Here is a 20,274-nt window from a genome sequence, read left to right on the forward strand (position 1 = left end):
TGCATCCACGTAGGTAGGCTACCTCGCCCGACGTCGTGGCGGCCGCGACCACAGCACGTCCCTTCCAGATGACGCGCTGCAGGAAATTTCGGGATTGGGGAAGAATCGACCCCCCATATATGCGGGGCGACGAAGATGTTTTTAGCGTCCGCGTATGTTTATAGGAGGGATTGGGAAGCTGTTGAAGGTAAATTTTATTTGTTTTTCCTCTAAATAGGTAATTTTAAGGGAGCTCTTGGAGTTGCCACAACACCCCTAAGTTTAACGAGCACCGGTAACGAGCGGTTGCTGTACATGCGGGCGAAAGCGACGGGTGCGCAGTACGCCTACGGCGCACTAGTGCCTGCCGCACTGGCGTCGCCGGCCGCCTCGCCGGTCGCACCTCTCGCCGTCGCGGGTCACTGCCAGCGACTCGGCTGGCTGTGTGCCATTTCTACCACGGCAGAGGTAGCTCGTGCTCGCAGTTGCAGGTAGGCGCCGGAGAACCGATCAATTGCTGCGCTGGTCGCGCTCGCGCTCGGTCGTTGGCAACTTGACACGCGCAGCCTTGGACGGAGCAACCCCGTCCTGTCGTCCTCGGCTCCTCGCATCATGGATAAGAAATCAAGAATCCATTCCCTTCGCTTGCACTGACCAGGCCGGCATGGCACGCGCTTCACTTCCCACTCATCCGTTCCCCTCCGGAGAAAAAGAAAGAAAGAAACGCGCTTGACAGCGCAACGCCGGGACTTGTTTAACAGCCGGTGAGCGATCGCGGATCTGCTCGCCGCTGTCCTCGCAACGATCGTTGGTCCGCACGGAGAAAACCAGTAGCATTAACAACTGTTTCCGCACATGCTGCGATAAGCAGCAGTAGGGTTGTAGCCCGTAGCCGTAATGCCGTGTGGGATCTGAAACATGGACAGAGATTTTTTTTTTTTTACAATTCACGGGTAAACTTAGCCTATACTAGTAGTAGTGTACAGCATCATGTGGGAGACGTGAGACTTTCTTTGTTTGTTTACATGCTGGAGTTCGTTCTGTTTGGCCACGTCCGCCGGCGACTTTTTTCAGTTTTCTCCGGCCTCCTGTCGCCGTCGCCGTCCTTCTCTGTGCGGTACTACGCTCGTTTGGTGCTCTGGGCACGCCGCTTGCATCGTCTTCCTTCTTGCGCTGCGCCCCACAATGAAAAAGGTTGCGGTGGGTGGCGGACAGCGACGCTGCTCGTCCGGAGCTTTGTTCGGCCGTTGGTACGTGCCAAGCCGAAGAAGTGGCGTTGTCCATCCCATCCGTCCGGACATGGGCCTTTTCCGTCTGAAATCGAGGATCAGGATTGTGGTGGTGATGTCGACTTCGGGATTAAAGAACGGCTATGCGCTCCTCCGTTTCCACTTGGCTGGCTCACACTCCACTCCACTCCCTCTCTGTAGGAAGAAATGGTTTAGGAGAGTGTGCGGTTAATCAATCACAAGTTCGGCATATAGTTAGTTATCTTTGAATGCATTTAGATCGCTCAACATGGAAATTGCATGTATGGTTTCTTTGAAAAAAAAATGAAGTAACACCATAATTTCATTTGGTTTGAGAAATGAGTGGTCAAATTTGTGTTCTCCAGATGGTTCCGTTTTAAATGCAATGTTGATTTTCACCTCTGGGCTCCTATAATTTATTTATAAAATAATATAATAGTTTGCCAAAATGTGTGTCGCGTGTTCTTTATGATGAATTAAAAATGGATCGTGGCTATTATTAGGGCTTGTTTGGTAGAACTCTGGCTAAATATTCCAGCTCCAGCTTCTCTAATGGAGCGACTTCTCTAATGGAGATGAAACTTTTTGAAAATGTTTGGCAAAATGACTCCTCCTGTGTTTTTGGAATGTACGGGAGATGTCAATGTTTAAATTATCCCTAACTATTTGATTTGGTTGTGTAGACAACAAAATAATTAGGAATTTAACCAATAATTTCTCTTTTAATTTTTATATTTTTCCGTTCCTTTTTCTTTTTTCTACCTTCCTTTTTCCATCTTACTTCTCTCTGCTTTATTCTTTCTTATCCGTTCATTTTGACTCTTTTCTATCTCTTCACTGTGGCGCACTCGCCTAGCTCCATGGCGCCGCTTTGACCTGCCCCGCAACGCATCGCATCCTCCGTCCCTCGCCATGTGTGCTGCTGGCTACTACCCCACGTCTGCCGCTGCCCCGAGCATGCTGCTCCGTCGTTGCTCCCCAACCACGCGAGGGATCCAATGCTGTCAGGCGAGGCCGGCCGAGCACCGGCCACCGGGCCAAGTGCTCGCGCCGCCGACGGGCTGCGCCTCTTGTTTGCAGCTTGAGAAGAACGACAGTGCGCCAGGTGTGGTAGCGGGGTTGGGTTGCAGTGGCTTTTTTGGGTGTAATTTTCATGAACGTCAGGGGCAATTTAGTAACAGTGCATTAGTAGGAGCCGCACGGAGCCAGTATTTTTTGCTCCGACTGCCTAGTGGTGCTTCACATGGGAAGCTCTTTTCTATTTGTCCATTTGGTAGAGCTGCTCAATAAGCCGGAACTGAAACCTGTCAAAAAGCTTTACCAAAGGAGCCCTCAGTCATTTCCTAATCATCACGAGCCTGATTAAGAAAGGACTCTATTGCTAGGATGGATCGCGAGATTTTTGCAGCGACTAGGCAATACCTTGTTTTTGTCGATGGACAACAGCTCTTGATACAGGTTTTTCCTTTATGACAAATGGATTTCTCCACTTGATTCATTGAAGGAACAAATGGAATTGTTTCATGCTAGATGGCTAATATTAATTTCCATATATAATAGTGACATTTCATTAGCTGTAACCATTCAATGATACCAAACCATTTGGATATCAAGCAGCATGAAAAAGATTAGGCGTGTTTGGTGTGATCTATAATATCTGAAGTTTGTAGCGTACATTAAATAAGTCGAAATCAACCATTCATATGAGAAAATAAATAGTTCTGATATGAAATGAAAATCAGATCTCACGAATGTTGTTGGATCTGAAGCATGGCAAATAAGTGACGGGCTCAATCAGCAAAACACACACACACACACACAAAGTCGTTAATAACAGGCACATTCCCATCTAACGCATCTTATAAACTCTACAAATATGCATCTCAGCATCTGAATCACAAATGCAACTCGTCTGCGGTGTGCCAAACCTGCCTGCCTGCAACTGCAAATGTGCGATGCAGTAACCCGATGGATCCCAGAGGAGGACGGGCAGGACGCCTCCCTCCACGTGGTGCGGCACCTAACATTCAGCCCGGCACGTCGCCAGCCAGAGTGCCAGACCCAGCCACTGCCAGCCAGGCAGTAGCCAGCCAGCCAACCACCCCCGATGCCGCCCGAACCGATGGATTCCATTCCATTCCTCGGCGCGGAGCCGGTAGCCAGCCGCATTGACCCCGCACGCACCGGCACCGCACAGGCGCACACCCGGGGCGAAACCCCGCAAAACCGACGCGAATATAGCGCAGGACACCGCGCCGGGACACGACGGCCGTTGCTGCCGTCCGTCCCGTGGCCTTCGCGGCCTGCAGCCAGCTCAGGCGCGCACGCGCACGCACGCGCGCGCGGCCAACCCGGCCGTCCCCCAAAAAAACCAAAACCAATGCCAAATTAACTCCCCACCACCACCGCCCCGCGGCTCCCACCCCCCCGTTCTCCTCCTCTTCCCTCCTCCCCCTCCTCCGATTCCCCCCAATTTCCCAACCCTGCGGAGGAGGCAGGGAGGAAGGCCGGACCCCAACAGCCCGCCCACCGCACCGCCGCTGCGGACCGGGCCCGTTGCCGGCCGCCATTCGGGTGCCTGACCGCGGCGACAGGGGGGAGCGTCGCGTCGCGTCCCGCCGCCGGCCGAGATGGATGACCTCAAGCAGATCCTGGCGCGGCCGATCCAGCTCGCCGAGCAGGTAATAAAGTGGTCCGACGAGGCCTACACGTTCCGGCAGGAGTGCATGGAGCTCAAGGCCAAGGTCGAGCGCCTCGCCGGCCTGCTCCGCCAGGCCGCGCGCGCCGACCTCTACGAGCGCCCCGCGCGCCGCATCTTCGACGACACCGAGAAGGCGCTCGACAAGGCGCTCGCCCTCGTCGACAAGTGCCGCGCCCACGGCCTCGTCCGCCGCGTCTTCACCATCATCCCCGCTGGCTCCTTCAAGAAGATGACCAACCAGCTCGACAACTCCATCGGCGACCTCTCCTGGCTCCTCCGCGTCTCCTCCTCCGCCAACGACGACGATGACTTCGACGCCCACATCGGACTCCCGCCCATCGCGCAGAACGAGCCCATCCTCTTCCTCATCTGGGAGCAAATCGCCGTGCTCTACACCGGCAACCTCGACGCCCGCGCCGACGCCGCCGCCAACCTCGTCTCGCTCGCGCGCGACAATGACAGGTACTCCAAGCTCATCATAGAGGAGGACGGTGTGCCGCCGCTGCTCAAGCTCGTCAAGGAGGGCCGCCTCGAGGGACAGGAGAACGCCGCGCACGCCGTCGGCCTCCTCGGCCGCGACCCGGAGTGCGTCGAGCAGATGGTGCAAGCCGGTGCGTGCCTCGCCTTCGCCAAGGTGCTCAAGGAGGGGCCCATGAAGGTGCAGGCCACGGTGGCCTGGGCCGTCTCGGAGCTCGCTGCCAACCACCCCAAGTGCCAGGACGCCTTCGCGCAGCACAACGTGATCCGGCTGCTCGTCGGCCACCTCGCCTTCGAGACAGTGCAGGAGCACTCCAAGTACGCCATCACGTCCAAGATGTCCATACATGCCGTGGTCATGGACAAAAAGAACAGCACCGGTTCAGGTTCGGCAGACTTGCTGGATGCCGCAGACCACAGCACCATGAGGTACCCGACGGGGCACGCTTCGCAGAGCAAGAATGAGATGCACAGTTTGGTGCAGTCCACCATGGCTGCCAAGTCTAATGGAGGCAGTGGTAAGCACGTAGCTACTACTACTAATGGTGGTGTTGTGGCAACGAAGCAGCACAATGCGTCATTGTCAGGAACGAGTACAAGGGGCAGGGAGTTCGAGGACCCTGAGACAAAGGCATTAATGAAAGCCAATGCTGCAAAGGCATTGTGGCAGCTCGCCAAGGGCAATGCAGCTATCTGTAAGAGCATCACAGAGTCAAGGGCTCTGCTCTGCTTTGCGGTTCTTCTTGAGAAAGGTGAAGGTGATGTGCAATATAATTCTTCTATGGCTCTCATGGAGATCTGCTGTGTCGCCGAGCAGAATTCTGACCTGAGACGATCAGCATTCAAGCCAACTTCTCCTGCTGCCCGGGCTGTTGTTGACCAGCTCCTACGTGTTGTCGAGAAGGCTGAATATGACGATCTCCTAATTCCCTGCATTATGTCTCTAGGTTGCTTGTCCAGAACCTTCCGTGCTACAGAGACTCGGATTATTGGACCATTGGTGAAGCTTCTTGATGAGAGGGAAGCAGATGTCTCTCGAGAAGCAGCAATTGCCCTGACCAAGTTTGCGTGCACAGATAATTACCTGCATGTCGACCATTCTAAAGCGATCATCAATGCAGGCGGAGCAAAGCACCTAGTTCAGCTTGTGTACTTCAGTGAGCAAGTGGTTCAGATTGCATCACTCACCCTTGTATGCTACATTGCACACAATGTTCCAGACAGTGAGGAGTTGGCACAAGCCGAAATCCTCACGGTACTTGAATGGGCTGCCAAGCAAGCTTACATGATGCAAGACCCGATCATCGAGAACTTGTTGCCAGAGGCAAAGATCAGATTGGAACTGTATCAATCCAGAGGCGCAAAAGGCTACCATTAGATTACCTGCTGTGGAAAGGCATGAAGGAAGAATTTTAAGGCGTTCTTCTTTGGATTGGCCAAGTACTGTATATACATCCAGCAGCTTCTATGTATACTCTTGCTAAACCTTTTTGATCCCCAACATGGCAAAAGCTGTTGAAGTTGCATCTTTGGTTGGGTTCTCGATACAGGGAAGTATTTTTTTTGTTTGTAGGCTTGGATGTTCAGAACTCCAGTTCCTCTTGTTGGTGGTATAGTTTTGGGAGATTAGCATCTTGTACTCTCTTTGGCCTAATGATGTATCGTGTATATTACATTTCACTCGTTAATCTGAAAAATATTCTTAAATCCAAGAGCCTCATAGTTTTCTTGAGTGTGACCTCATGGTTTGCTTTGGCCTTTTCTTGTAGGTTGCGTTTGAATTCAGAAATTTGCTAATTTTGTTTACTGTTCACTTCATGACTATGCACTCCATTCCTTATGCTTAATGCTTAATTGGAGATCCTTATCTTCTGACTAGTTGGCTTATCTATGAGAGAAAATTTCTTGAAACCGAGAGCCTAACATTTTTCTTGCAGATGACCTCATGGTTTTCTTGACGATTTCTTGTAAGTAGCATCTGAACAAAGAAGGTTGCAGTCAACTACAGTATAGTTTACTGCATGTTCAGTTTTCCAACTCTCAATCTCATGTTTTTTATGCACTTACCTATTTGACTTTGTCTCAGCATCTGAAAATGACATTGTTGACTTGTCTCAGCATCTGAAAATGACATTGTGATTAGCACTACCATGCTTGAGAATGTATGTGGCCTCCCATTTATTTCATATGTCATCTTTCATATTAGTGTATTACTGCACATGTGAGTATGTTTATATTGGGGTAATTCTAATGTTGTGGAGGCTATGGCTGGAGGTGGATGAATATTCTTTTTTTTTTGAAACTTGGGTGGATGAATATTCTCATGTTCTGAAATAGTAGCATTTGGCTCTGATTCTCTGATGGCTGGCTGTGGCCCTGTTTTCATGTCATACAGCTAGCTCCATACACAGTACAAGAACAGTATTTTCTTCATAACTTTCATGTGAGACTAATCTGGATGTAACCTGCCTAGTATTTGCTAACTCTTAGTGTGCCCCTTTGTTCAGTCCAGACAAAAGATGGTCAGTTTCTTGTTATGTGATGTGACCTGTTGATCAATTATTGCTGACCAAAAAAGTCTCAACAGGACCAGCAGATCTTTTGTAGTTTCCCTATAATTGGTCCATGGATCCAAGATAGGATCAACTTTTTCGGTGCATGAACCATGTTCAGGTGTTCATCTTTGTCTATATCTTTTTGGTGCATGCATCCATTTTGGATCTCAGTCTCATTCCATAATCCAGCTTTTCTATCTTTTTCCTTGCCATGCAGACCAGGTCCTCCTCCGTTGTCCACAGTAGCAGATGGTCCTATCCCACGGCAGGAACTGGATGTGTACGAGTGCAGGTAGCGTGACCACCATGTGGAGCTCGTCCGTTCTTCACAGTGCCAATGTCTGGCCTGTTCATGATTTGATAGTTTCATGCTTTCGTGGACCCGTCATGCCAACTCGACTATTCCGATCGGTGAGGTGCTGGTCCACCATCTCCGATGAACATGGCTGTGTTCTTGACTGTTTTCTCAACGTTTTGATTGCAGTTTTCAGTTTGACGGTTTCATTTCCTCGAGCAAAGAATGTCTGACTGCCAAAGCCCGGGCCTCTGAATCTTTTATGTCTTATAACTGGGAATCGTCAAATGCAAAGCGCAAGTGGTTGTTGCGGTAGGAGAGAAGATGATGCTCTTGCGAACCATGGGTTAGTTGGCGTGGTTCTTCGGTGGGTGACGCTGATGGTTGTTTGTCTTGATCTGCCATTCGATTGTTCAGTGTGTTGAGTATAATGTAAACGGGGCAGGCCGACAGGCAGCTAATAGGTCGACGTGCCTACCACTATAGCAGATCAGATATGTCTTCACGACTGCTTTGTCATGGTACTCTTGTTTTGTGCCAATGTTCTGCTTCAAGACGGCTGCAGGACCTGTAAGCTTTGATTCTTGTTCTTGGAGGTAGCCACGTGGTTTCGGTCGTACTATACATCCTCTCCTAAACGGTCTTGTCTGTTGTCTGCAAAGTTATACTCCCTATCAGATGGATTGTGATTACATTAGTGTTAAGAGCGTCTCCAATTGTATAAGTTAGCTGATAGCTCATAGTTGATGTGGTCCTATATAGTTTTGAAGATCGTGTTAGGAGAGAGAGTTGTATCGAAAAGTGAGTGAGATTCTTCATTCTACGCTAGTCTCGTACTTATTCTAACCTAGACTATTGTGTGAGAGAGTATTGCACTGTTTAACTGGTAAAACTCTAAGCTAGACTATTGCTCATATCTATTTGACTTCGCATGTTTCTCCGTCCTCACCTTTTCTTTTTGAGTAAATTCTCCGTCCTCAGTCCTCACCTGTCACCTGTTGAAATCACAGCACGATTCGGATATAACACTTGAGCAAGTTAGACTTGGGGCTGACACAATGGTCCACAATTGCATCATCTCCGGAGGGCTTCACTAGTGGGCCGATATTTAATTAGTGCAGCAGTAGTAACTCGGGCTTTCCTTGTGACCACTCAAAGGGCCTGGGCTCGTTCGTGGTGTTCTTTTCGAATGTTGTTGTTGTGTCATCCCGCCGCCGTGTTTCTTTTTACGGTCAAAAGTACGTAGTATGTACCATATATACATGTGATTTTTTAAAAAAAACTGTATGGCTGTATACATGGCAGGTGGTGGGTCCTGGTCTCCTCGACCCTGGTGTAGCGGCTAGCGGGGAGATGATCACACACAAAATAGAAAATACTCATCGACCCAATGATGAGAACACACAGCCCAGCAAAAGAAAGAAATTCTGAGCATAGCAGGAGAATCTCGCAATTGTCTAGTATTAATCCCGTCAGGGAGTGGTTAGAACAATGCACCTTTGATTAAAAAAATTCACGATTTTCCCCCGAAAATGTGGATTGTACGGTCGGTTTATTTTGTCTGCGGCACTCGTAAACAGGGCTGCCGTCCATCTGAACTCAAGGCAAACAAACAATTTGCGTGCGGCTGATTTACTAATAAACAAACAAGTACTCCCTCTGTTTATCTTATAGCACACTCATATCAAAATTCAAACTTTACAATTTTTGATCAATAATTTAGTCAACTATTTTTATTTTTATAATATAAACTTTATATGGTTAGATTTGTAATCAAATGTACTCTCCAATTATTATAAGTTTATAACTATAAATAATAGAATGTAAGATAAATGAACGGTCAAAGTGTAATCTAGGAGACCATGTCAAGTTATATCACGCCTTATAAAAATAAACGAAGGGTGTACTGGCCAAAGTAATCATTGCTAGTTGTTTATAGCAAATAGATTTGCATATAAAAAATTTTAAAACCATATATAACGGGAAGTACATGTGTTTTTTTTTGAATGGGATGATACATGTGTTGATTCGCTTGCATAGCCTTTGTTGATATAAGAAGGATGAGACCATTAGAGCAATTAAAGGGAAAAAAATTAGGTATGTGCACCGTGTTAATTGCAGTTATGGTGATATTTATTATTGTTATTTAAAAAAGACTTATGCCATCGTTGTGTAAATTTGTTCCCTTTGTTCCACTGCGATAGTGCCAAAACTTGTTCAATTTATGCCGCTTGAATTAGTATGCCAACAGTATAAGTAGAGCTTGAGTCTAAATTTTACATAAGCAATGGCACGATGTTTAAACTGTAACTGACATAGTGGCACAAACCTGATTCTTCCAAGATTAAATCATACTACCTGTATCCCAAAATATAGCAACGTTTAGGTTTGCCCAAAATTAAACTTCTTAACTTTGACCAAAAGTATTTTAAAAATAATTCATTTTAAATAGAAAATATTATATGATAGTTGGTTTCGTGTTGAATATGTTAAACTAGCTTTTGTGTTTATGAGTTTTGCTATTTATAGTCAAAGTTTAAAATATTTGACTAAGGACAAACGTAAATGTACTTATATTATGGGACGAGAGATGCATAAACTGAAAAAAAAATACCACGGCACGTAATGCTGACAAAATGAGCTCTAGGTCACCCTGCAAAAAACAAAAAAAGAAAGAAGAAAAAAGTGAGCTCGAAGTCCACCTGTCAGAAAAAACGCATATGCCAATTCCCAACTCACATGAACTAGTGATGATACGGAGCAATTTGGCCCAAAGACAAAACACTTTGTGTAGCTTTGCTTTTAGCAAATAGTTCACGAGCTCTATCTCAAATACAGGAAGAAGAACACGAGCTGTTGCAGGCAAAAAAGGTAGAACACTCCATGGAAATGGAGTCCTGAACTGTCGTCAATAGAATTTGCAACTAAAATGAGCTGCACTTGCGTCTGTCAGAGTGTAAGATGGAAGCAGCGTGTAATTAAGTAGTGATCGCAGAGATGGGATGAAAATGAAATACGACTTTGGGCAAATGCAGATGCCGATTTACGCACACTTGGCGGCGAATTCGGAGCTCCCTCAGTGAGATTCTCCACCGCGAATCCCGCTTGCCGCCCGCCCTGGGATAACGAATGTCTCTGCAGCCCCACACATGGACACGGCGCATCTCCTCTAGATTCACAACGCCCGTGTTCCTCTCCCGGTTCAAAGCACTCGCTTCAAGCTACTGTAAAGCCGAAGCGGATCGGCGATCTAGCGTAAAGCAACCATGGTAAAAACTGCAAGTGATCATCATTAGAAATTTAGAAGTAGAATCAGACGGCGCAGCGGATCGGTAATTATGCATGCTTGGTAGCAGGTTTATCTCTCTTTCCATCTTCCATTCGCAGATGGAGATGGGCGCGCACGGCGCACATGAGTCGCGCTGACAACTGACGCAAACCACGTGGATGCCCCCGATTGGGAGCTGCCCACTCGAACGTTGAGCCAGCTGCATCAAGATTCAAGGCCAGTGCCAGAGGCGCCACGAGACAGCGCTGTCCGATGCAGTACTGCAGCAGCCGGCTGCCGCAGCCCGCTCCTATGGTTGGCGCCTTGGCGGGCACAGGAGGAGTACAGGACAACCTGTTGACCGCTCACTGCGTCACTGACCCCTCTACACGCACCACCGTCCATCACGAGCTCCCATGTCCAAGCTCTCCTCAGATCAGCTCCTCCTATAAGTCGGCGCATGATTGCATCGCTCCCTCTACAAAGTCCAATCAAATCAAGAACGAGACGCTGGGCGGCTATAGCCATCTCTCCTGTCTTCTGATCTTGCTAGCCGTCTCTACCTTTCCGCAATGGCGGCTCATCTGCTGCTCTCGGTGTCTCTCCTTCTGAGCTCACTCACCGGTACCGCGACGACGTCCTCGACGACCTGTCGATAGCCTTTTGCATGCGTGGCGACGCGGGTGTGCAATGCTGCGTGCTTACGGCGTCGTGTGTTGTTTGCTGTGTGCAGGGGCGGTGTCCACGACGTTCACGCTGACGAACTCCTGCGGCTACACGGTGTGGCCGGGGCTCCTGTCGAGCGCGGGGTCGCCGCCGCTCTCCACCACGGGCTTCGCGCTGGCGGCGGGGGAGTCCCGCTCCGTGGACGCGCCCCCGGCGTGGTCGGGCCGCATCTGGGGCCGCACGCTCTGCGCCGCGGATCCGGGCTCCGGCCGCTTCTCCTGCGCCACGGGCGAGTGCGGGTCCGGCGCGGTGGAGTGCGCGGGCGGCGGCGCCGCGCCGCCCACCACGCTCGCCGAGTTCACCCTCAACGGCGCCGGCGGGATCGACTTCTACGACGTGAGCCTCGTCGACGGCTCGAACCTGCCGATGGTGGTGGTGCCGCAGGGCGGCTCCGGGGCCACCTGCGGCGCCACGGGGTGCCTGGTGGACCTGAATGGGCCGTGCCCCGCCGACCTGAAGGTGGCGGGCCCCGACGGCGCCGGCATCGCCTGCAAGAGCGCGTGCGGCGCGTACGGGCGGCCCCAGGACTGCTGCAGCGGCGACTACGGCACCCCGGCGACGTGCCAGCCGTCGGCCAGCTCGCAGTTCTTCAAGAACGCGTGCCCGCGCGCCTACAGCTACGCCTACGACGACGCCACCTCGACCTTCACCTGCACGTCTGGCACCGTCAGTTACCTCATCACGTTCTGCCCTAGCATGTCCAGGTAAACACCCATCCTAGATAATGCAAAGCTATTAAGCAATAGTACACGCCATCAATTACTAGTAGCTAGAGAATGCCTTGTTGTACTCTTGCGTTGCGTACCAGACACTGCTTCGATTCTGGAAAGCCCAGGCAGACGCGAATCATTGGCACGAACGTGCATGGCCATCAATGAAACAGATGTTTTGTTGATCGATGATCATGTACGCATATGATCACCCGTAGGTTTAACGTTTTGTGCCACTAAAATGATATCCTAACAATGTACATGACGGTTGGTACGATAACAGATCCTGTCACGTCCATGTCCGTTGTTCCCGCTAACCAAACTCTTGTTTCCACTGCACCAGCCTCAAGTCGTCCGTGAGCAGCAGCGGGGCCGGCGCCAGCACGAACCCGTCATCCGGCGGCCCGGGCCTGCCCCTGATCAACGACACGGTCTCCTTCGCCGGGCGGGGCGACGGGTACTCCTCGTACCCCTACGCGTCCGCGTCCGTGTCGGCGCCGTCGCTGTCGGCCCCATGCCCCCTCGCGCTCGTCGCGGCCGCCGCGCTCACATGGCTCTGCGCCGCCCCGCGCCACCGGCTACGGTTGTAGAGCGAGCGACCGCCCCCACGCCGCCACGCGCATGGGCCGTGGCACCGGGCGCGGTCGCTGCTGCTCCCCCGCGTCCAGGGGTGGTAGGGAGGCAGCGGCCAGCAGGCACGGCAGCCCTCGTGGAGCCGCGTGGCCGCCCATGCGTCGGCCATGTGCCGGCCGGCCCAGACGTTTTGACCTCGGGCCGTAGTGCTAATTGTATAGAGAGAGACTAAAATCATTGTGGATCGGAGAGGGGTAGTATGATTTTTGCAAGCGAAGCAAGGTGGTCTCGGTACAGAGCTTGATATTGTTTAATTAGGATGGAGGGAGTACCCTCAAGATCGAGAACTGAGATTCCTTTTCGAGATGGGTGAATACACAGCAGAACAGAACAGAACCAGGTGGGTTGAGGACTTGGGGAAATGTGTGCGCACGATGGGTCGGTGGATCACAATCACATGACTGGCATGGGATTAGCTTGTTTTCGTGGTCTCCGAAAAACTGAACCCCAGACCATGGATCGATTGGATGTTTATTTTTTTGTTTTTCATTTCTCTTAAACACAAAAAATTTGGATCGTGCCATACTGGCATGGGGTTGGTCTCTGATCCTGGCGCGAGGACGGAGTTTAAACAAGTGCAGGGATGGATCTTGTTGGTTACTGCTTATCTTGCACTCTTGCTCGGCGCCAGCAGAAATGCATTGCCACTTTACCAGTGTGAAATCTGATGGCACAGTTGCACTGACGGGTATTGAGTAGTCACTGTCTGATTCCGATGCGATTTTATGAATGCAGCGTACTACTCGGTACTCCTACAAGGTCGGCAGCAGATCAGATCAGCTCAGCTGGCTGCCTGCCTGCCTCAAAGCTGAAAAAAGGGCTGGGGAGCTATAGGACTGTGTGTGTGTATGTGTGTGTGGCTGGGTCCACCTAATTAGGGCACGCTGCACTGCATGCATGCATTCAGCATTCATATGGCAGACGGCGGATGCTGATTCTTTTGTCCCTTGCACAGCTAGAGCGGAAATATTCACCACCCACCAGTAAAATCCAGCAACCACTGACTCTTTTGACTCCTGTTTGTTGGTACTACTACTGTACCGTGCTTGCAAGGGTCGATGTCGACTTGACATCCACAATTCGCAAGGAAAACTTGTTTGGGAACTGAAAAATGCCAAGGAGTCTGACACGAGCAACAGACAACTGAGACATGGCAAAATATAACAGCTGGGCCCGAGTGTACGTGCGAGTGGCCCAAGTATTGCTGGGCCTCCTCTCTGCATCCACAAGTCCACAAACCAAACATGCTGATGCTGCTGTGCTGCAGTCTTTACCAAGAACTGAAACAGCTGCTCCATGGCAAATCCCAGATCAGCAGAAATGCAAGATAAAGGGCTTCTTTGGCAGGCTCGTGAGGGGCTCCTCGTGCGGAGCCGGAGCCGGAGCTGCGGAGTCACTTTTTTGGGTTCCGCCATGCAGGCCTAAAACGGCTCCGGTTTCTCCCAAATATGCCAAAAAAACGGCTCCACGGTCGATGCCGTTTGGTGCGGCTCCGACTCCTCCGTGCTTCGGTAAGCGCGCGGAGCCAGAGCCGGAGTCCTGCCAGGAGCCCAAAAAGACCCATCCACTCAGCAAAAAAAGCAGGCAGGGGTCCCTGTGGATCAGCAGCATCTAACAGGTAAATTTAGATTATCTCCATCTTGCCAGCATCTATCCACGGGACCGTGGCAGGCAGGAATAGCAAGGAAAGGGAGCGGCCGGATAACCAAAAACAACACATGCTGACACCCCCGTAGCCCCCACCATCACCAGAAACGGCGCCCGCACAGGCCAGAGATCGCCGGACGCGATTGAAAAGCGGATGCACTGAAGACGCAGATGTGCAATGCCGACATGGCAGGCGTAATAGCTTTATATCGCGGGGCAGAAAAAGTGCCTTCCCAAATCTCTCCTGCTTTTCAATCCGGTCCATGAGACTCTACGCACACGCACTCCTTGATTTCTTTTAGCATACAACTTGACTTGATGGTTTTATCGCTTTGCCTGACATGGCATTGCCATGAGGCATCTATTCCATCGCATCGTCTACCGTCGTCTCCAACACTCTCGTTACCTCGCCAGAAGCTCCATTCTACCACACGATCAGATAATCTATCTAGAAACTGGATGATCTCGCTTGCTTTACGCTTATATTGTTTCGTGCTCGAAGCGCATTTGCCTTCCTGTTCCTCCAGTCATGTCGAGATCAATCTGGCACGGCGTAGACTCCACCTCAGCAGCACTTAGGCATTGCCGCATTGACTACAGGTCTTCAGCCCCGTTGCGTTAGAGGCCACGTGAAACAGTATTAACCTAGTACGTAGGGGCCAAAGCATCCTCTTTTCAGCACCCTCTTTTGACGACGATCTGATCTGATCCGTTTATACTTTGCCCCAGCCATGCGTCCAAGAACACAGGAGTTAGCATCGTTAGCAGCAGCATGGACTCCTATTTGGAGGTTTCCTTTTGGGGCCATTTCTCCTCGTCGACAAGCAAAGGATCCCACTGTGCTTAGTCCGGGGTGACAGGTTCTGAGAAGACACAAAACGGGCCAAATGCAGAGGAGATAGGTAGGTTGGGGGTACGCAGGGCTGGGACCCTGCTCGTCGCCAATCGCCATGGTTGACGCTTGACTGGAGCTTTGGCAATGCCAATGCAGTTCGAGAACAGTGGAGACTGACACACGAGATATCCCCTTTTTTTTGCCGTTCCCTCTTTTCCTTTTGTGAGACAGAGGAGAGACGAAGCCGGAAAGGTCCCAGCGGCGAAGCGGCAAAAGGAGAGGAGGGATCGGAGATATACTAGTGCCTAATCTCTTATCCGATATGTTGATCATCTCGGGCGCTTTCCACGGCAGCAAATTGTGTGCCGAGGTTGGTGCGCCCGTCGTCGCTTTTGCTTCCTCCTGAAGACAAAGGGAATCGACCAGAGCCTCCAGGGCCAGGGGAGAAGGAGCAGAGGAAATGGGGATTATGTTTTGCAGCGGACAATGCGTACAGGCAGGTCAGCTCTTAGTTTGTCAGGCTGCCGGACGAACAAAGGTTCAGCTTAACATTGCAAATGCAATGCGTGCATTGCAGCAAGTCAGTTCTTGCTATGTTTGACGCATTTAGGCAGGTTGTTGAATGTTTTATCATTATTAGGCTTGCACTCAGGCGTATTTTTCACATTCTGGCAAAGCGTTGATTCCAGCTTGACTGGCCGAGTGATGCCAGAGCGACTTCTGAATCGGAATTTGCATGCTTATACATAAGACGGACATAAGATTTATTTAGGGCCTCTTATATCTGAAATATGGAGATTCCCACGAATCGGTTCAAGTTGCAAAATGTGATAGCATTTCTCATTCCAAACCAGGCCTCACGATACTAAATACTGAATTTGTAACTGCACAGGTCTACAGACTGAAGTGGGGAACATATCATTTTCAAGTGAAAAGGCAAGAACAGCACCTGTTGAAATATCTCGAAAACGAGCTTTAACGCATGTCTCTGAACGGTGGAAAGAGCTCCACCCGGTAGCTGTCCCGCTAGAGCGATCTCGGAGCGTTACCGCCGCTGCTCTGAGGAGACCGGATCGAATGCAGAGACTGTTCGACGAATCTTTTGACACTGTTCCAGAAAAAAGCAGCAACCCTCGACGATCCAACGTTGCACCAACGCCATCGGTGCTGACTCGTGCTACGTCCTTCCTGAAAACGATGCTCACTACCACGGTAGATGGTACCGTACCGTGTCCCCCGCAGCCGACACGCTCCACGCCAACCACGTTGCCATCCGTGTACCTGTCGTCCTGTTGCGCTATCAGGACAAGCAGCCCCGCAGCCATAGGACCGGCCGACGCTCAGGGCGGCACTGACCGGATTGGAAGTTCAGAGGAGGCTCGTCCAAACAAACTGGAGCGGAACACGCCGGCCTTGTTGTGAACTGAAGCTCCTACGAACCTGAAACCGTGACGCGTGAGACACTGAGACGTGACCAAAGATCAAATCTCTGCGGCGGGAACGGAGGCCTGGCGTCACTCGCGTGCCTTGCAGACGGATCATGTCGGGCCGAATCCGCCATGGACATTTGCGTCCCAAACAGACGCACGAACGCCGCGCAGGCCAACGCCACGGCGAAAGCAAGGCGACCGCCACGCCCGAACGGAGCCAAGCAGCAGACGCCAGACGGAGCCCGCGAGGTGAGGTCACCACGCTGATCGCGAGTGCTCACCCGCCTGTCCACCAACACCGGACGGACGGACCGCGCGGAGGGAGGAGGACTCATCAGTATGGCACCGAGAAAACAAAGGATCGGTAGCGCGGCAAAACGAAATCCAACGCCATGCGGCTTCGTTTCTGGGAGGTCTTTCTATCATTCTATTGGGAGGGTGATAATAATAGATTTTTGTTCGCTTCATTTCTGGCTGACTAAAATTCAGTGCTGTCGGACTAGTTTTTTTTTTTTTGAATTACATGAAACAGTTATTTGAAGTCTAATATATACCGACTGTAACTCCAACAAGAACTAACTATGAAAATTCGTTTGCCTCGCCCTTACATTACATGCAAGCAATGCTAAAAGGGAAAAAGAAAAAGGAACAAAAAGAAGTGTGCAATGCAATGCACCCGAAAAAGCCGGTCTTGCGATAGCTTATCCGTCGTTTATCACGTTACATGCATGAACACTCTCGTAGCCGAGGCATCAGTTTTGTTTCTCTCTCTCTCTCTGTTTCTTTTGAGGAAAAATCGAGTGTGCAATGCACCTGAAAATCGTCCTAAAAAGTGATAGAATAAGTGCACGGGGGGGTAAATAAAGTCGCTTAAAATCCCCAATCCTATCTTTTGAGAGACCTCCGATTAATATCTGTGCGCATATCATTGCTCGCCATGAGGAGGTAAAGGAACCGAGCAAAACGGAGGTCGGCGTGCCGGAGGCCGCTGACGTCATCGTGATCTATAAATGGGCAGGTGTGCGATGGGGGTGAGCCTACACAAGCTAACCGACCCTCCCCTCTCCTCCCACAAGAGCCCGACCCACTCCGCACGGCACGCCCCCCGTGCTGGTGGTAGTGGCGCCAGCCACTTCCTTCCTCCTCCAGCTTCGCCCGCCTCCCTAACCACCGCTGCTCACCCCATATAGTTAGCTGAAACTGCCATTTCAAGTACTTCCTGGTCACCCTTGCCATAATTGATCAGCCTCCTGTTCCTGCTTGGCACCTACATTTAAAATTGCTGGAGCGGTTCGATTTCGTAGCAGATCACCAGTGTCCGATGGCTTCTTTGGTCAGCTCGTCGGCTTCAGTTATTGCTCTGTCGCTCGTGACCCTGTCATTCTTTCAAGGTATTGGGCTACTGGCAATGGTGAATCTTTGGTTTCTTGTTGAGTTTTGAGCTTCCTACGTATTGCATCAATCCATGATGGTTTCTTTACGGATATGGTTTGTTGCGCGTGAAACAACAGGGGCGGTGGCCGGGGTGACGTTCACGTTCACGAACCGGTGCGGCGGCACGGTGTGGCCGGGGGTGCTGGCCAACTCGGGCAGCTCCCCGCTGCAGACGACGGGGTTCGCGCTGGGCGCCGGCGAGACGCGGTCCCTGACGGCGCCGGCTGGGTGGTCGGGCCGTTTCTGGGCGCGCACGGGGTGCGCCTTCGACGCGTCCGGCAAGGGGTCGTGCGCGACGGGGGACTGCGGGTCGGGCGAGGTGGAGTGCCACGGCGAGGGCGCGGCGCCGCCGGCGACGCTGGCGGAGTTCACGCTGGGCGGCAGCGGGGGCAAGGACTACTACGACGTGAGCCTGGTGGACGGGTACAACCTGCCCATGGTGGTGGAGGCGGCGGCGCCCGGGTGCCCCGTGACGGGGTGCCTGGTGGACCTCAACGAGCAGTGCCCCGCGGAGCTGCGCGCAGGGCAGGGGCAGGCGCGGGCGTGCCGCAGCGCGTGCGAGGCGTTCGGGAGCCCCGAGTACTGCTGCAGCGGCCAGTTCGGGAACCCGGACACGTGCAGGCCATCGGTGTACTCGCAGGTGTTCAAGGCGGCGTGCCCGCGGTCATACAGCTACGCCTACGACGATGCCACCTCCACCTTCACCTGCACCGGCACCGACTACTCCATCACCTTCTGCCCGCCGCGCGCCGGGACGCCCAGCAGGTAAAAGAGTTCTTGCTTGGTCCAACAAATCCTAGCCCTCTTCTGATTGAAAAACCAAACACTGCCACCAGATGCAACGCAACAACAGTTTGGGTGTTTTCTTCTGCATTGGGGATTTTTTTTCTCTTTTGGAACAAATTTTTACACTGGGGGTAGGTATGGCGTGGTAGAAGCTCGCGGTTGACACTGACGGACGTAATGGCCGGAGAATATCATACGGGCATCTCCCGGATTGCTTAGAAAATGCATTTTTTTGGCAAAAGAAGCATCGAACTGGGACGGAGAAAGGAGGCGCTTTAAATTGTTCGCCTCGCTTCTTTTGGCGCCACCGCCTTTGTTCCTTCCCCACCTTGTATGGTCACCAGTCCCCTCGCTAGTGGCGGTTGAGTTAAAAGCTGCCCGTGCCTGGTTGGCAGAGCAACCCATGGACACCCGAGAAGAGCTTGGAATCTCACACCCTCACAGTTCATTGACCGATCTTTGTTTATGAGAAATTGAGAATGCTCAATGTTGTATGGTCTAATCGTTCTGATCAGAGCCATGGTGGTGACATTTCTGCAGCCAAAAGGCGACCAAGGATCCCTCGCCGAGGCCCAACGACGTGCAGCTCCAGGGAGACTCGTGGCTGGCGAGCCTGGCGACCGGCGAGATGGACGGCGCGACGTCGACGGCGGTGGCGTCGTTGCGGCTCCCGGCCGCATTAGCAGCGGCCGCAGTCGTTGCATTGCTTGTATGACCGAATTGGCTGCCAGCCCTTGCGTGGCGAGAAGGCGGCTCCTCATCGTCAGCGGGAGCGGCCGGAATTGCTTTGGGAATTCAATACAGGATTGGAGCATGTAGGATGAGGACGTGAAGCATATTCTTTTTAGCCTTTTGTCTTGTGGATAGAGGGGTTGACAAGGTGGCAACTACACCTTCTAGTGCTACTGCAATTGTGTCTGTCAACAAACACGCCCTGCATTAGTTTATTTTCGATCTCTTAAGCAACACATGTCACCCAGTTCCCCTTTTTTTGTATATATACATTGTTTCTTTATTTCCGTCTCCTTTTTTTTTCTCTTCTTGTCACATGCAGTAGTCTAAGTAGAATAGTACAGTAAGATTTAGCCCATCTTCTCGTCCTGTCTTGATGCGTTTTACCTTTTTGTTGAAAGTTTGAGATATGAATGACAGCAACTCCTTTGACCTTCCTTGACATTTGTTCTCGGCTTCTCGCTCACTTCTTATGCTTTCCAACACTGATAGTTTGAGATGTGAATGCAACCAGGATTTTTCATGTTTTTAAACAAAGATAGAATCTTTGGAAAGGAATGGGATTTGATTGATACTGTTAGTAGAGTGATCACCACAATTCATTCAGACATGGTGAGTCAGCTAAAAAGAAAACGGGGGTGCAGATCTTAATTTCAAAGGATTCGGATGGCCCACGGAGATATGATTATCATAAGGAAAAAAGGTGAATAATCACATGTTCATAAACCTCAAAGAAACTAGAGATGGCCCAATAGTAAGTAGTAACCATGTTTTGACAGAAAACTGACAAAATAAGGTAAAATTCAGTCAAAACAG

The 20,274-nt window shown here is 51.1% G+C and overlaps 3 protein-coding genes across 3 annotated transcripts; all 3 read left to right on the forward strand.

The window, feature by feature from the left end:
- Positions 1–3,618: 3,618 nt before the first annotated feature.
- On the forward strand, positions 3,619–6,114 carry LOC117843817 (uncharacterized). The gene has a single exon (XM_034724533.2). The coding sequence runs from the start codon at positions 3,860–3,862 to the stop codon at positions 5,783–5,785; it is 1,926 nt and encodes a 641-aa protein (XP_034580424.1). The 5' UTR covers positions 3,619–3,859; the 3' UTR covers positions 5,786–6,114.
- Positions 6,115–10,539: 4,425 nt separating this feature from the next.
- Positions 10,540–13,296, forward strand: LOC117843818 (thaumatin-like protein 1b). Its single transcript, XM_034724534.2, has 3 exons — positions 10,540–11,149; positions 11,259–11,955; positions 12,305–13,296. Exons 1-3 carry the CDS (start codon positions 11,098–11,100, stop codon positions 12,549–12,551), a joined length of 996 nt encoding a protein of 331 aa, XP_034580425.1. The 5' UTR covers positions 10,540–11,097; the 3' UTR covers positions 12,552–13,296.
- Positions 13,297–17,511: 4,215 nt separating this feature from the next.
- Positions 17,512–19,895, forward strand: LOC117843819 (thaumatin-like protein 1). Its single transcript, XM_034724535.2, has 3 exons — positions 17,512–17,897; positions 18,018–18,705; positions 19,267–19,895. The coding sequence occupies exons 1-3, from the start codon at positions 17,828–17,830 to the stop codon at positions 19,439–19,441; spliced, it is 933 nt and encodes a 310-aa protein (XP_034580426.1). The 5' UTR covers positions 17,512–17,827; the 3' UTR covers positions 19,442–19,895.
- Positions 19,896–20,274: the final 379 nt, after the last annotated feature.

The sequence above is a fragment of the Setaria viridis genome, chromosome 2, assembly GCF_005286985.2.
Source record: "Setaria viridis chromosome 2, Setaria_viridis_v4.0, whole genome shotgun sequence".
Classification (NCBI taxonomy): domain Eukaryota; kingdom Viridiplantae; phylum Streptophyta; class Magnoliopsida; order Poales; family Poaceae; genus Setaria; species Setaria viridis.

Coding starts and splice junctions, on each gene's coding strand:
- LOC117843817 (XM_034724533.2), top strand. CDS start 3,860: ATGGATGACCTCAAGCAGATCCTGGCGCGGCCGATCCAGCTCGCCGAG.
- LOC117843818 (XM_034724534.2), top strand. CDS start 11,098: ATGGCGGCTCATCTGCTGCTCTCGGTGTCTCTCCTTCTGAGCTCACTC. Junction 11,150..11,258: donor CCTTCTGAGCTCACTCACCG/GTACCGCGACGA, acceptor TGCTGTGTGCAG/GGGCGGTGTCCACGACGTTC. Junction 11,956..12,304: donor TTCTGCCCTAGCATGTCCAG/GTAAACACCCAT, acceptor CCACTGCACCAG/CCTCAAGTCGTCCGTGAGCA.
- LOC117843819 (XM_034724535.2), top strand. CDS start 17,828: ATGGCTTCTTTGGTCAGCTCGTCGGCTTCAGTTATTGCTCTGTCGCTC. Junction 17,898..18,017: donor GACCCTGTCATTCTTTCAAG/GTATTGGGCTAC, acceptor GTGAAACAACAG/GGGCGGTGGCCGGGGTGACG. Junction 18,706..19,266: donor CGCGCCGGGACGCCCAGCAG/GTAAAAGAGTTC, acceptor ACATTTCTGCAG/CCAAAAGGCGACCAAGGATC.